This window comes from Ammospiza caudacuta, chromosome 8, assembly GCF_027887145.1.
Source record: "Ammospiza caudacuta isolate bAmmCau1 chromosome 8, bAmmCau1.pri, whole genome shotgun sequence".
Taxonomy (NCBI): domain Eukaryota; kingdom Metazoa; phylum Chordata; class Aves; order Passeriformes; family Passerellidae; genus Ammospiza; species Ammospiza caudacuta.
In genome coordinates, this window is record NC_080600.1 from 11,379,573 (window position 1) to 11,394,363 (window position 14,791).

The 14,791-nt window shown below is 53.5% G+C and overlaps 1 protein-coding gene across 1 annotated transcript; it reads right to left on the minus strand.

Annotated features, from left to right (window-relative positions):
- Window positions 1–491: 491 nt before the first annotated feature.
- Window positions 492–10,318, minus strand: LSS (lanosterol synthase). Its single transcript, XM_058809238.1, has 22 exons — window positions 10,294–10,318; window positions 10,011–10,188; window positions 9,798–9,936; window positions 9,612–9,720; window positions 9,100–9,221; window positions 8,713–8,809; window positions 7,843–7,978; window positions 7,552–7,660; window positions 7,135–7,253; window positions 6,661–6,758; window positions 6,526–6,553; window positions 5,916–5,972; window positions 5,662–5,733; window positions 4,547–4,597; window positions 4,263–4,412; window positions 3,847–3,943; window positions 3,563–3,668; window positions 3,272–3,337; window positions 2,787–2,867; window positions 2,337–2,507; window positions 1,955–2,033; window positions 492–1,868 (listed from the first exon to the last, which is right to left on the minus strand). The coding sequence occupies exons 1-22, from the start codon at window positions 10,308–10,310 to the stop codon at window positions 1,677–1,679; spliced, it is 2,274 nt and encodes a 757-aa protein (XP_058665221.1). The 5' UTR covers window positions 10,311–10,318; the 3' UTR covers window positions 492–1,676.
- Between the last annotated feature and the right edge of the window lie 4,473 nt (window positions 10,319–14,791).

Consider the following 14,791-nt stretch of genomic DNA (forward strand, 5'->3'; position numbering starts at 1 on the left):
AGAAACAGAAACAGATTTCCTCCAAAAGAGAAAAATAATCTCAGAAAGTTTTCTTGGAAGAGTCTGGGGCTGCTACCCAGGATGTCAGGTCCCCAAACCATAGATCAAAAGACTCCAGATGCCTGGGATAAATCTTGAATAGATCACAGAGCTGAGAGTTTCTCCAAAGGAGAAAAACCACCTCAGGTAACATCCTGGGAGTAGTCTAGGACTGACACCTGGGATCTCTGAAATCTGGGATCAAAGCACTCTAGAAGATCCCTGGGAAGAGTGTCAGAGGACTCCTGGAAGAAGCAGTTTCTATCAAACAAGAATTGTACTGAATAGATCCTGTATCTCCTTGATCTCTTCTGCATGTGCCCAATCCAAAATTGCAGCTTGGAGCAGATTTTAACAATAGGTGAAATTCACACAGCCATGTCCTTTCAAGACACATCACTGCATGACATTTGAAGAACTCAGTTTCAGCAAGAAGGAATTTAAATGCAGAGTAATATCACAGACAGGTGTAAAGATGTCCATAATTTGGAAAAGGCAAACAGGCTGAGTTGAGACAGCCTGAGCTGAATCTTCTTAAATAAATAAGTTTTTCTGTCTTGCTCATCTGCATGAGCGTAAACAGCAGGATGAGGGAAGTGATCACACTCCTTTAGTGAGCTGCTTCCTTGATTCCATTTTTCTGTGGCTAAATGCATTAGGGGAGGCACAGGCTCCCAGCATGGTTTGGTGGATATGCTGCTCATACATCTAGGCAACCCAAGGCACAGGACATGAGGCTGCTGTGCCAGCTCCCCTCTGCCTGGGACACACACTAGCAGACAGAAAGGAGAACACAGTGAAGTTCCTCTTGCATCACCCTTAGCAATTTATTATCCCATCTGACTTCCAGCTCTGACAATGACCTGGGAATGCCCCACAGCACCATGGTCTGAGCTGGGGAAGCCTGGAGCTCTGGGGCTCAGGCTGTGCCATGATGCCGACCACCTCACAGCTTTCTGCTTCAGCTGCCCCTTCTCCAAGGGCTGGTGGTGACTTCACCTGGGGAAGCTAGGTGCCACCAGCTGGGGGACAGAACAATAAGAAAATTAAGCAAAGGAATAAGAAAATTAAGCAAAGCACTCCTTTTCTCACACATCTGGGGGAGGACAGGTGTCCTTCCCCACCACCATGGGCTCCAGAGTAGAGCAAGTAACTCAAAGGCCATCGCTGGCGCCCACAGTAAAGAGGTCAGCTCAGCAGGGATTGTGCAGCGCCCCCCAAGCCCCAATGGTGGGCACAGGGGAGACCCCAAATCCCACACTCTTGGTATAGACAGACAGCCTGTGACAATAAAGGCAGCCTTGCAACCCAGGATGAGAGTCTGTCCAAATGTGGAATACAACACAGCTCGGCAGCTCCATCTGATCTTCAAAATGGTCTGAAAAGGCACTTCACTCCCCACCTGGGGATGGAGAACATACCTGGAAAAAACCTTACAAAGGGAATGTTTAGAAGAGGTTCAACAGCAAGCAGAGGCTCTGCAGCACCGGCACAGCACCTTTCCCTGGCAGAGGCAGCAGTCCACATGCTAAGGTCAGCATGGAGATGTCCCACGCAACACACACCGCCACAGCCCCACGCAGACTCCAGATCCAAGACAAGTCCGGGGCCGTGGCATCCCCAGCGGTGTCCCAGGTTCAAGCAGACAGGGCTCCCTGCCCCTCCTGGCCTGCCCCAGCCGAGGGGCTGGCTCTGGCTGGCAGCTGCCCAGCCAGGGGGCTCTTGGGATGCAGGCGGCAGAACCGCCCCAGCGTCCAGATGGGGAAGACGTTGCGGTACGCGGTGTAACTGATGGCACACGACTTGTTGAACACCCCGGCGATGTTCTCCTGGGAGACAAGCAGAGAGCAGAATGGCATGAGTGGCAGGGGACTGCTGCACGTTCAGGAACTTCTTGGAAAGACTTAAGATGTACCTGAGGCCAGTCCCCGTTGGGCAGCTGCTTATCCATCAACACTTTAATGCCCCTTTCCAGCACACTGATGTCAGGGTACCTACAAAGCACAAGGCAAATGGAAGCATCTTTATCCAAACCACCTGCAAACCCTCATCCACATGTCTGGAGAGCTCAACCACCTCCTGGCTGCCCTGAGCTTGCCCCAGGCATGCTGAGTGCTTTGGGAAGGGCTCCCCACAACCCCAAGACACTAAATATTATGAATATGGCACCATTTTCCCAGGCTGGAGGCCTGCAGTCATGATCAAAAGCTTTGTTTTGCACTGGGTCACACCAGCCAGGCCCAAGGCCACCCAGCCCAGTTTAATCTCTTTTCCTTGAGGACTGGAGCTACTCTTACCTGACAGCCATGAGCCCCAGCAGGGCCCAGCAGGTGTTGTGGATCTGTGACTCGGCACTCTGCACATATGTGCGCTGCTCGCAGGACTCGAAATCCTCTCCCCACCCTCCATCTGCCATCTGCTTGGAGATCAGGAACTGGCAGGCCTGGGCCACCTCTTGGCACACAGTCCTGCAGGGATGGGGGCCAGAATCAAGACAGGACTGGGGACAGAGCGTATGGATGCCCACAGTTCTCAGCTGCAAAGGGAAGCAGTGCCCATGGCTGGGACTGCCCTGAGTTTGAGGATAAAGCAGCAAGTGCCCTGGCCATACTGCAGGCACAGGATTTGGGAGGAGCAGTCCCTGAGGCAGGAGAGTCCATGCACAGCCAGGGATCCATCCAGCCCCACCACAGAGTCCTACCCTGGCTCAGGAGGTAGGGTAGGGCACCCAGACATTCCCTTCTCACCCGTTGTGGTATGTGTGCTGCATGCTGGCAAACGCCTCCAGACCAAACCAGGTGCCATAGGTGAAACAAACCCCCCAGCTCCTAGGAAGAAGGGGAGAGCAGCACTGTCAGGGGTGCAATGCCCCAGAGAGAGGCAGACTGCAACACAGCTGTGCTCACAGAAGAGCAGAGCCAGGCACAGAGCTGCAGCCTGCCTTCCCCTATGGCCCAGCCATGCCCAGTCCCACCAGCACCTGCTCCCAGCTAACTCGAGTGTCAGCAGAACTGGGACCACAGCAGCTGGAACCACCCCAACCTTCTCTGGGTCTTGTACCTGTTCTGTCTGGGCTGGAGGGAGAGTAACTGAGAGCAAAGCACAGCAGCTAGAGAAGGATCAGCCCTTCCTTTCCCTCCCACAGATCCTGCCAGCCAGGAACACTTGCCATGATGATCCCTCTCACACTGGGGCAGCCAGAAGAAAATGGGGTGCTGGGAACATCACCTACCCTTCCCAGGACCCATCCGCTCGCTGCTTCTTGCGACAGAAATCCAGCCCCTTCTGCAGAGTCTCCCTGGACAGGAAAGAAGTCATCCACTTCAGAAGCAGCTCAAACTCAGTGTTTGCTTCACTGGGGGCTCCATCAGCCCCTCTGAGGCTTGGATGGGTCCCATTATTGGAGGGCACAAGAGACAAGAGCATGCAGACAGGCAACTCCATTGTTCAGGAGGCCATGGCAGTCAGCCTGGGACAGTGAGCCTGCCTTCTCCCCTGCCCAGCTCCCATCTCAGTGCCTCACCTGATCTCCATGGCTCGGTGCTCGGGGAACTGGCTCTGGAAGTGTCTCAGTGCCTGCATGACAGCTGATGTGCATTCCACATACGTGTAGTCAATCATGATGTCACCTGCCAGCAGGCAATGGGTATCAGTGCCACAGCCCCTGTGTGGGCAAGCCTGCAGGCCAGCCACTGCCAGCCTGTCCCTGACCCAGGGCACACTGATCCCCTGCCAGGCACCCCCTGGGCATGGTGAGCCCAGGCCACTCTGTCCCTTCTCAGTGGGCAGGACAAGCAAGCCCCTTACCAAACACCTCTGAGGGGTTCAGCAGCTCCAATAAGTGGCCTCCTCGCTTGGTTTCATATGTGGCAAAGCCTCCATCCGGATTCCTCATGCTCAGCAACTGCCCAGACAAGCAGAGAGGGGGTGGTACAACCTCATGGGCAGCACTACTCCAGTCTGGCCCTAAGCCAGCTGTGAGGATAAAGTCAGACCTACAGGTCTATGGGGCAGGCAGAAAACCCAGGTCCCAAACCACTGTGACAAAGCAAGCCCAACCTGGGCCATCACACGACATTAGGTGACACAGGCAGCTCTGAATCACAAGTGCTGCCACACCAGGCCTCGCACTACCTCAGATCTAACCAGATCTAATACCAGATCTAACAATTCCTTGGGCCTTGGCTTCTCATGTCCCTTGGCTTAATTTTTGCAGCTCTTACCACATTCACAGCATCAAAGAGGCGCTCAGCAGGCACAGGCTTGGCTATGAAGGGACACTTCTCCTGCAGCAGCATTACTGCCTTCAGCCCCTCTGCTGTGCAGTCTGCCACGATCCAGCCGCAGTCCCGTGTGCTGAAGGGGAAGCCACCCTGGAAAAGGATCAGGTGGGCTTAAGCAGCAGGATCACTTTCCCTCAGCCACTCTGTTCTTGGAAGAGAGCAGGTGCTGCCCCTGATTCCTGTTCCCTCTGCCCAAATCCCTGCCCCAGTGCCAGCCATTGTACCTTGTTCATATGGCGGTAATATTTCTGGTAGTCAGGTGGGTTCTCGGGGATCTGCAGGAGACAAGAAACAAGTGAGGGCAGCCTGGAGGTGCCTGGCTGCAGGACCATGGGCTGAAACCATTGCAGGTGGTTTTTCCACGTGGAAGTGCACAGTACTCCCTTTCACTGAGGGAAATAGACAGGAAAAAGGTCAGCTCTGGAGCAGGGAGAAATCACCTTTTTGCCTGATTTCAGCAAGTGTTGCTAAAGCCCCCTTTGGGAGCTTGCCTGCCAGGGAACCATCTGCTTTCAATGCAGCAGCACCACAAACAAGACCAGTGATTGCATATGTGTCACAGATATCTTTTATGAAAAATCCTTTCCTTAGGATTTTTCCTCCTGAGAAGCCAAAAGGCCTCAGGAACAAAATGTAAACAATGATTATCTGCTGCTATGGAATGCAACAGGTGCATCTGTGATTGGTCTCATGTGGTTGTTTCTAATTAATGGCCAATCACAGTGAGCTGGCTCAGACTCTCTGTCCAAGCCACAAGCCTTTGTTATCATTCCTTCTTTTTCTATTCTTAGCTAACCTTCTGATGAAATCCTTTCTTCTATTCTTTTAGTATAGCTTTAATGTAATATATATCACAAAATAATAAATCAGCCTTCTGAAACATGGAGTCAGATCCTCATCTCTTCCCTCATCCTCGGACCCCTGTGAACACTGTCACACATATGCATCAAGCTGTTGGTGACAATGACCCTCACCTTGAGCCCCTGCTGGCCTGGCCAGCAGAAGCTGAGCTCATACAGTCACTATCCAATGGTCCTGGGTTTCCCAGAATGATGCTTCAAAGATGAAGGGCAAATAAGCCTAAGCTCTCAGTTTTCCAGCCTCTCTAAGCTCAGGCAGACAACCCAAGCAATCCTGAGCCTTGCTAAAGCCCTCTCCAAGCTTCAAAGATGGTTCCCTGAAAACAGGGAGTAGCAAACAGGAGGCTGGGCCTGGGACTTTGCTAGTCAGCCCTTCAGAAGCTCTCTTCAGAAGGCAACAGATGCATCCAACAGGGTTCTGAGCAACAGCCAGGCCTGCACAGGCAGTGTGTGAGACACCACTGACCAGCTCTGCTCACCTGGGAGAACTGGAGGAACCCATGGGCATTCTGGAGGCAGGAGGTGAATTCAGGCATCTCATGGGCTTCTGCCTAGGAACAGAGATGCACAGAGAGCAGTCAGCAAGGGGCTGTAGCCAGCCATGTTATCCCAGCTCAGTCACAGCATGCCAGGCCAGAATAGAGCTCCAAGGGGCTGCACAGCAGGAGCTCTGGTACTTGGGGACTCATGAGCAGAGATCATTTTCCCAAGGCAGCACTGAAGGATGCATTACCTCCAGGAAGGCTTGGATGGCAAAAGCAGTATCCCAGAGCTGGGATCCATTTGTACCCTGGAAGAGAGAAAATAGACAGTGAGAGGCAGGTGCTAGGAGCAGCCTGACCCAGCTGTGGGGACTATGGGACAGCACATCCCTCCCTCATTACCCCCAACAGCTCCTTCCTGTGTCATCCTGTGCTGGCACAGAGAGGACAGATGCAGCAGGTCAAGGAACAGCAAGGCAGCACAAAATGAGACAGCTGCTTCAGTCTGCTCTGTGTACAGCCAAGCCAGGAGAGGTGGCTAGCATCAAGGAACAGCAGGACACAATGGCTCTGAGAGAAGCAGAGCTCAGCCCACACTGAGAATCTGGGCCCTGGCTTTCTCCTGCCCTTCTCCCAGGACTCATGAGGATGGATGGAATGCCACAGGGAGGCAAACTAGCAGGACAGACATTACTCCCTCCTGGCACAGCTCGGGGAAATGACAGTGAGAAGGCCACCAGGCTCTAGAGGTGAGATGCCAGGAGCTCAGGCCTGGGATGAACACTCTATCCCATTATTCCACAGGTTGCCCCAGCACACCAGGGTCCCTTCAGTCACAGCTGAACTCCTACAGCACTTCACCTGCATCTTCATGCCGTCGAGGCCCAGCCTGTGGGGGGAGAGAGCACAGTGCTGCAGCACAGGCACAGTGGGAGCACCAGGAGGCAAGTCAGGAGTCATGGTGTGCTGTGCCAGATGGACACACTCAGCCCTTACCAGAGATAGTCAGGGATCCTGGAAACATGCTCCTGGAAAGCTGGGGAGTCCTTCCCTTCCACAAACCAGCGAACCAGCATGTTGATTGTCTTGGAGATCTGCCAAGAGGAGCACTGTCACTGCTCTGGATAGAGCTTCTTCCAGCCCCAGAAACATACATCCCAACCCACTCAACACAAAGCCATCCAGAGGTTGTCTCAGCCTTGATGCCAATGTGACATCACCCAGCATAGCTGCGTTAGCAGGGCAGGTGCCATGAGATCATCTCGCTGGACCTCAAGGAGAGATACTCCTCACCAGGGCCACAGCTGTCCCCATGCCCTCTGCATCTCCTGTGCCCTGCTGGCCTGAAGCTCTGGAGCATCAGGAGCAGGAGGAGTTGAGCAAGATTTGGTGATTAATACATGCCACACCTGCACAAGCTGGTCCTTGCAGAGCAAAGAGACACTACAGGGTTAAGAGCACGTGTCCTACCGGGCCGATGCTGATGCACTTGGTGAATCTGTCATCAGCCTTGATGTGGTCGTACAGCTCGGTGACGGCTCGCTGCCGCAGGTGGGCGCTGTGGTGAGCTTCATACACGTTCATGATGGCTGCAGGAGAAGAAAGGGACATGCAGTGAACAAACCCCACCCTGTGCAGCCACATTCACTCGCTGTGGCAGGCTGCACCCCAACTCACACATCAACCATCGACCAACAAGCATCAGCACGGAGCAAAGCTCTGCCCCAGAGTGGCCTGAGGACATGGGTACAAGGCCCTGCTGCTCTCAGGGAGGGAGAATCCCACGGATCACATCATTCCAGTCTCCATCCCAGCTGCAAGGTGTACACCAGTAGCAGGCAGTAGACCCTAAGCCTCCGTGTTCCTGGCAGCAGCCCCTGCACTCACCATAGGCAGCACCCAGCAGCCAGCTGTGCGGGGTGTACACGTCACAGGCAGCCACGTTGTTCCTCTGTGCTGGCCAGTCTATGCTGCTGTAGTCCTGCACGTACAGCTCCTGCAGGAGAGAGCAAAGGGCAGCCTGGCCAGCCAGGAGCAGCACTGGGGCAGGCACTGCTGCCAGCTGCCTCAGACACCGTGCAGCTTATGAGAGGCTGGCTCACAGGAGCATGGCCAGCACAGCAGCTGGCCACAGAGCCACGTGTCCCTGTCACAGTGGGGGATCAGCTCCCTCCTTACCTGCCTCAAGCTCCGTATGAGCTCGTCCTCCTCTGCTGACAGACGCTTGGCATAGCAGTAGCTCATGGGAAGGTAAACCTGGCGGCAGTGACACCAGAGCCGCGACGGATGCGCAGGAAACCACGTGGGAAGCAGCCTGGTTGCAAGAGAAAGTGCTGCTCTGAGGAACAAGGAAGGCCAAGGGCCACTGGAGAGATGTTGTGTGGAATGCCCAGAGCAGGGCAGCCTTTCCTTGTCTCCTGCACTAGGGGATATACACACAGCCTGGCCCTGCTCGGATTCTCCCTCTTGACACCTGATACTCCCAGCTGACACAGGGCAGGGAGGACCTCAAGCTCAAAGAGGAAGCAGAGACGCTAGTTGGGACACACATGGGACACTGAAGGCAGAGGACTGCACTGATAGTTAATGGCATTTGCTGACAAAGCACCAGCAGCCCTTGGTACTGCGCAGCCCCCAATTTCCTCCAGACACTTCCCCTCTCTGACACCCAGCAGCCCTCTGAGTATTCAGAGAGGGTACAAGCAAGGGTTTCGGGCTGGCAGCCTCACATGTGGCTGTCCCTTCCTGCTAGGGCCCAGTTCTGGCTGCTGGAAGATACTGGTGGCAGGCAGGGAGCACATGAATGTCTTAGGGACCCTGTGGGAAATGCTAACAGGGCTGTGCTCTGGCATCTCCCTTGGATGGAGGGTTCAGTGCTATCCACCTGGCCTGCTGCTGGCTCCCAGCTGACAAGCAGCCTGAGCACCTCCAGTTCCTGGCTGTAGCTGGAGTTATCCTAGCCATCACCAGCGCCTGGCACAGTTCTGGGTGGAGGCTGGTGGCAGGACTGACACTAGATCCTCTCTCCTCAGTGAGGGGGGCACATACCACATCTCTGGGAGAAGCGTGTTCATTCCCTCCCAGCTGTAAACGTTCAAGACAGCCAGCCAAAACTTGCCCCAGGAAGGAATTCCCACAGCACCTCCTGCACAGAACAGTAGCAGCTTTCAGGGTTAACACAGCCACGCCAGCTCCCAACTTTCTTCCCCATGTTTGAGAGCACACTACTCAGGCTGGGATACATGTCCCAAAGCAGGGCAAGCAGGTAACGGCACAAAAATGCAACACAGCTTCCCATCATTAAATGAAAATGCAGTTGCCATGAAAGGCAAGTATGAACAACAGTTCTTCCACTGCCTGGCAGCCCCCAGTGCTCCCTGCAGCCCCTAGGTGTGGCCAGACCTCTCTCAGCAGTGCACCAGCCCCCTGGCTGACCTTTGCTGTGCAGGTTGACACGGGCCCGCACAACGTCAGGGTCATCTGGCCCGAGCCCCAGGATCCTCAAGGCTACGTAGTTGAGGGCTGTGCCAAACACTGTTGATTTATCTTCCACGTGTCTGTCAAGGGCATACACAGAAACACCACATCCATTAGTCAGCTACTGCCATTAGCCAGACACAGGGCTGTCTTTGCTAGGGTGAAGTGGGATGCCAGAGGTGACTTTGGAAAAGAAGGACCTGACTAATACAGGAATAAACATTTTTCTCTGCACTACCTTGTCACACATGATGTTTTGGGATAAAGTGCCCCAGAGATGTGGCCAGACTTGATGCTATGGCCACCTCTGTGACAAACAGTGTATGGGGAGTGCAGCACAAGCAACTCCAACCACCCACATCTCTCACACGTGCTGAGTCCCCCTCCCTGAGCCTGGGCAGGTCTGACAGCAGCTCCAAATCCTGCCCCTTGGAGCTGCCATCACCCAGAGAAGCATCCTTGGTACTCACAAGCCCCAGCCTCCGTCCGGGAGCTGCACAGAGCGCAGGTAGCGCACCATCTCCTTCCGGAACCCCTCGGGCAGCTGGATTTTGGCCGTGTGGCAGGTGATGAGGAGACCTGGAGGACCAGACAGGGCGGCAGTGTAGAGAGCCGAGCCCCAGGGCACTCACCCCCGGGCAGGTGCCCAGGCTCACCTGGCAGCAGGAACAGCGGCCCGCCGTAATCGCCCGCCCAGTGCCCATCCTCGGCCTGCAGTGCCGCGTAGAACCGCATCCCGTTGCGGGCCGCGTCCCGGGCCGAGCCGGTCGCCGGCAGCGTCCGCAGCGTCGCGCCCTGTGGGGAGACAGGGGCACCTCAGCGGCGCGCCCCGGGCACGGCCCCGCCGCCCCGGCCCGGGCCCCCCGCACCGTGTCCAGCCCGAGGCTGTGCTGCTCCAGCGCCGTCTGCGCTCGCCGCTCCGCGACATCGCCTTCGCCATCGCCCAGGTAGCGCCACAGCTGCCGCCCACCCTCGCAGCGCAGCCGCCAGGCCGGCAGCTCCGTGGCCGCCGCCGAGCGCCGAGGGCCGCCGCGCCGCCGAACCGCCCTGCGGGACACGGGCACCGTGAGCCGCGGCCGCCACCCCGCTCCCGACCCCACCGCCGGGATCCACCCAGTGCCCCCCGCTCTCCATCCCAGCGCCGGGACTCACATGCCGTCCGCCGCCATCGCCGCTACCGATCCCAGCACCGGGGCCGCGCCGGCTGGGCCCACATCGCCTCACGGCCGGCAGCCAATGGCGGCCCCCGGCCCGCCCCGGCCGGCCCCCGGCCCGCCCTATCTCCCTGCCCCGGCCCGCCCCATCTCCCGGCCCGGCCCGCCCCATCTCCCTGCCCCGGCCCGCCCCATCTCCCAGTCCCGACCCGCCCCATCTCCCGGTCCCGGCCCCAGCCCGCCCCATCTCCTCCCGTCCCCTCCTGCCATGGGACGCCACCCCGTCAGTTGCCGGGGCTCGACTTCTCACTCCCGCTCCGTCTGCCCGAGGCACAGGAGTGCCATCCCCCTCACAGACCCCGACAGCCGAGCCGTCCCTTTGGGTGACAGCGCCAGCCCCTGGAACGACTGTCCCCGCCTCCGTGCCTCCCCGAAGTCCGGGCGTGTGGTTTCCATCGTTAATGGAAATAACAAAACAACGCCGGCCCAGATGACAACGCCGGGAGATGTGTCAGGGAGCGGTGCCAGCCGTGGGCACAGCGCACCCTGACTTGGTGTGCCCACGCTCCTGTGCCCCCGTCCTTCTCCACTGCTGACTCAGCATCCTCAACTCTGCTTTGCCGGGTGTCAGGCACTCTAAACACCGGGGCCCGGCCCGGTGGGGAGGGCTGTGGCTGGCAGGGCTGACACCAATAAAACACCGTGTTGTGCTCTACAGGTGAGTCAGGTACTCTCACTATGAACCCTGCCCTGGTCCCTCCAGCACGGTCAGGGGGTGTCACCTTCATGCAGGTAATGCCGTGGGACAGCAGTCCATGAGGAGATGGCATAGCTCCTCCTATCCGCTCCTAGTGACGTGTCCCCATCTCTCTCCTGACACCCATCACCGCCTTCCCAGGCCAATGAGCAAGAGAGTTTCAGCCCTTCAAAGCCCCTTGGCTAAAGAAGGCTCCCCAAAAGGAGGCACACAGGGATTGTAAATCCCAGATGCTGTACTTGCTGTTGAAAGGACTGGGTGGACATTTAATATACACTTGTTTAAATGGAGTGATAAATTCCTTTCAGCCTTTCACAGTGACCTGGTTTCTCTCCTCCCACAGAGGTGGCACCAGACCGAGTTAAACTGGCAGAAAAGCCCCTCCATATCTGTGCAGTGCCCAGGGACAAAAGAGCTACTCACAAATGTGGCATCCATCAACACCCCAGGACAGAAAAATGACTATTAATACTTCAATAATCATTAATACTTACAATATATAATGTTCAGTAGAAGTTTAATTTAAAGTACTCCTCTTTTAACAAACAGGTCTTCACTCATGCCCAGAATAATGTCAGGGATTATCTGGAGAGGATACAGTGATTTTATTTAAGAATTAAAGAATTAATTTTGTATTTATTTCATAAACTAGGCAAAAGCAAAACTGTTTTTTGGATGTATCTGGACTTCCCCTGGAGTGAGAATGGATGGGGATAATATCTTTGACTTGTGGCTGATCCCACTGGTCCTCAGTAGGGAGAGCTGTGCTGCTTCTCTTGCACAGTTCATATGAACAGAGAGAACTCTAGCAGTTCACTGAAATGGGTCTTGTATTTGAGGGTTAATAGTCTATTTATTTTTGGGTTTAGAAAAAAAAAATTGCCATGATGTCTCTGCCTGAAATGAGGTTAATTAAAGTATCCACTTGTCTATGGGTGCCAAAATCTTAAGATAATTTATGGTAATATTTACCTAAGGGGAGTGTGATGGAGGATGAACACCTTGGTTTTATTTTTATGTCTCTAAACAGGAGACCTGCACCAGACATTTTTACTAATTGCCACATTCCTGTTGCTTAGGCATTGTTTTCATCCATGTTTTTCTGTGTCTGAACCTGAGCTGGATTCAGACAGCTTGCAATTCATCTTTGAATTGCAAGCTTGATTCACCTCTGGCTGCTGTGTTGTTTAGGTGCTAGGGAACCTGCTCCCTGCAAAGCTGCTGTGTGTGCTGGCACTGAGAGTGCAGCCCTGCAGAGGCACAGGCAGTTTCTTCCCCCTCCCACCCAAATTCCTCTGCTTTCATGACTTTTTTTGTCCCAGTTCAATGACCGCTGGCATTTGTCTCATGGTCTGGCAGAGCCTGGCGCCACACACACCCGAGAGACAAAGAAATAAGCTGTCTTTTCTCCTGGAATGAGGAGCCCACATTGTGAGGGAGACAGGCAGAGGGCTCAAGTGTTTTGCTCAGCCTTGGGCACTGAAAAATGCCCTTGCTTCTTTAAACATATCAGCCCAAAGCTCTGACCCTGAGGAAAGGAGCCCCAAGGCTGCACCCGCCTGTTCGAAGATCAGAACATGAATTTTAAAATAACAGAAGCAGCTCTTTGGGCAGCACTGGAAGCACAGCTCACAGCCCCACACTCATATCCAGACCTCCTGGATTGTCACAGGCTGGGTTAGGGATGATCCAGGCCAAGAGAGCAGTCTTTGCAAAGGATATGAGCCCGGACAAGGATCAGGAAAGTCTCTTGGAGCTGCTCATTAGCAGAGGCAGAAGAGGGTCAAGGTTTCTTGTGTTCACATCTGATCCTGCTGCTCCTTCCCATCCTATCAGGACATCATTCCAGATCATTACCTGTAAAATACAGGAGTCAGAATGATTTGGGGTGAAATGGACAGCAAAAACCACCAGGAAAGAGAATTTCAAGACTCTTCATGTTTTGATCTGTCAAATGCAAGGTTTTCTGTTCCATTTTAAGGAAAAGTCACTTTCCAGAATGACATCAGAATATGGTTTAAGGAGATGGGCTAGGACCTTGTCTCTGACTAGAAAAGGTTTGCTTTAATGCATTTCTTGGCTGAGGACTGAGCTAGAGATCTACCAGATCAAATTGCTACCAACAGACAAATGCTGTCTCTTTCCTGCTGACAGAGAGCCCCATTTATAGCCAGCTCTTACAGGGATGCAAGTCCTCTTGGAAAAAATCAAATAGTGCAAAATTGCTGACAAACTACCTCCACACTAGAAACTACCTAAAAGCATCCCTGCTGTCCCTGCTAGTCCCACCAGAGCACAGATAACTGCAAACTGTAGTTTTCAATGCCCTAAATGCAAGAATTTCAGTGGTCAGGCAAATATTTAGAGTCAACATACTCAACCTGAATGCCAGGGAAATTATTTTTCCCCAAACCAGTGTTTGAGCCTGTTACAAAAACTTTCATGAGGTAATGTAAGGAAATTATCAATGTAGATGGGGTTTTTTTACACCAGTACATGAAAAATTTTTTAAAATAACATGGTCAGTGGTATATCTGTAGATTTGGGAACACAGGAACTTGCCAAACTGCCAGGGAATATGTTTGTCCAGCAACAGGGTTTAGATAAAAGTGCATTTAATGCCAGTTCATGGTCGCCACTGGGGTTGGCAGGAGACATGTGAATAAGTTTTATATCAAGACCCCATTTAAAAAGAAATAATTTAAGTTTGAGATAACTTTTCAAAGTTTCTAAAAAGAAAAGATATTTTTTTCCAGTGTGAATCAGTGTATGTACAATAACTCATCTTTTTTCCTGAATTTTGCATGTTGATTTACACTTCCCTTCTCAGAATTGGTTCAAAATATTTGCAGTTTCACTTGTCTCTGGTGTTAGGCAGATATTTCTTGAACAGTTCAACAGTTCTTGAACAATACACAGAAAAAAGTATAAACCTTATGCTCACACTGACTGCAAAATGTATTTTCATTGATGCTTTCACTCCCATGGTATAAATGGTTTCGCACAAGCAGCAATGGTTTAATTTTGTTGGGTGGTATGTATGGTGAAGCTGAGTGAATTGAAATAACCTTATTGTCTCTGTCTGGCCTGACTCTACAATCTTAAAACAGTAGAAAGCAGAAAAAGTGTGTTCAATATTAACAGCGTGCAGTAAACAGAGTGAAAAGATCAGACATACAAGGAATTGCTATTTTTGCATACTCACTGTTCAGAGCAGAACAGCAGCTTTAAAGAAAGCATTCACATCTTTGAATTGCAAGCTTGATTCACAGAATATTCTGTGAATCAAATGAACAGAGAGTAGGAACTCTGAAAAATATGAACAAATAAATGGCACCATAAGAGATTTATTTGCAATGTGTAACAGCTGAGTCTAGGGATGATCTCCGTTTACTGCAATACATTTTGAAACGGGATAAATCCCTACGTACTTATAAAATTGGCAGACTGTAACTGTAGTAGAAGCAGGTAGAAAGGAAAACAAGTGAAACCAGCGAAGCAGGCGGTGTTTCCCTGTCCCAAGGGCGGTTTCCAAGGGCTCCCGTGTGCGCTGGGTTCGCTCCCCGCGGGCGGCTCTGCGGAGCGGGCACAGCGCCCGGCCCGGACACCCCGCCCCGGCCCCGCGGCCATAAGAGGGCAGCGATCCCCGCCGGGGTGCCTGGCCACGCCGCATCGCCGAGCCACAGCCCCGCCGGCAGCACGGAGGTGAGAGCGGCCGGGGGATGGCTCTGCCCGGGGG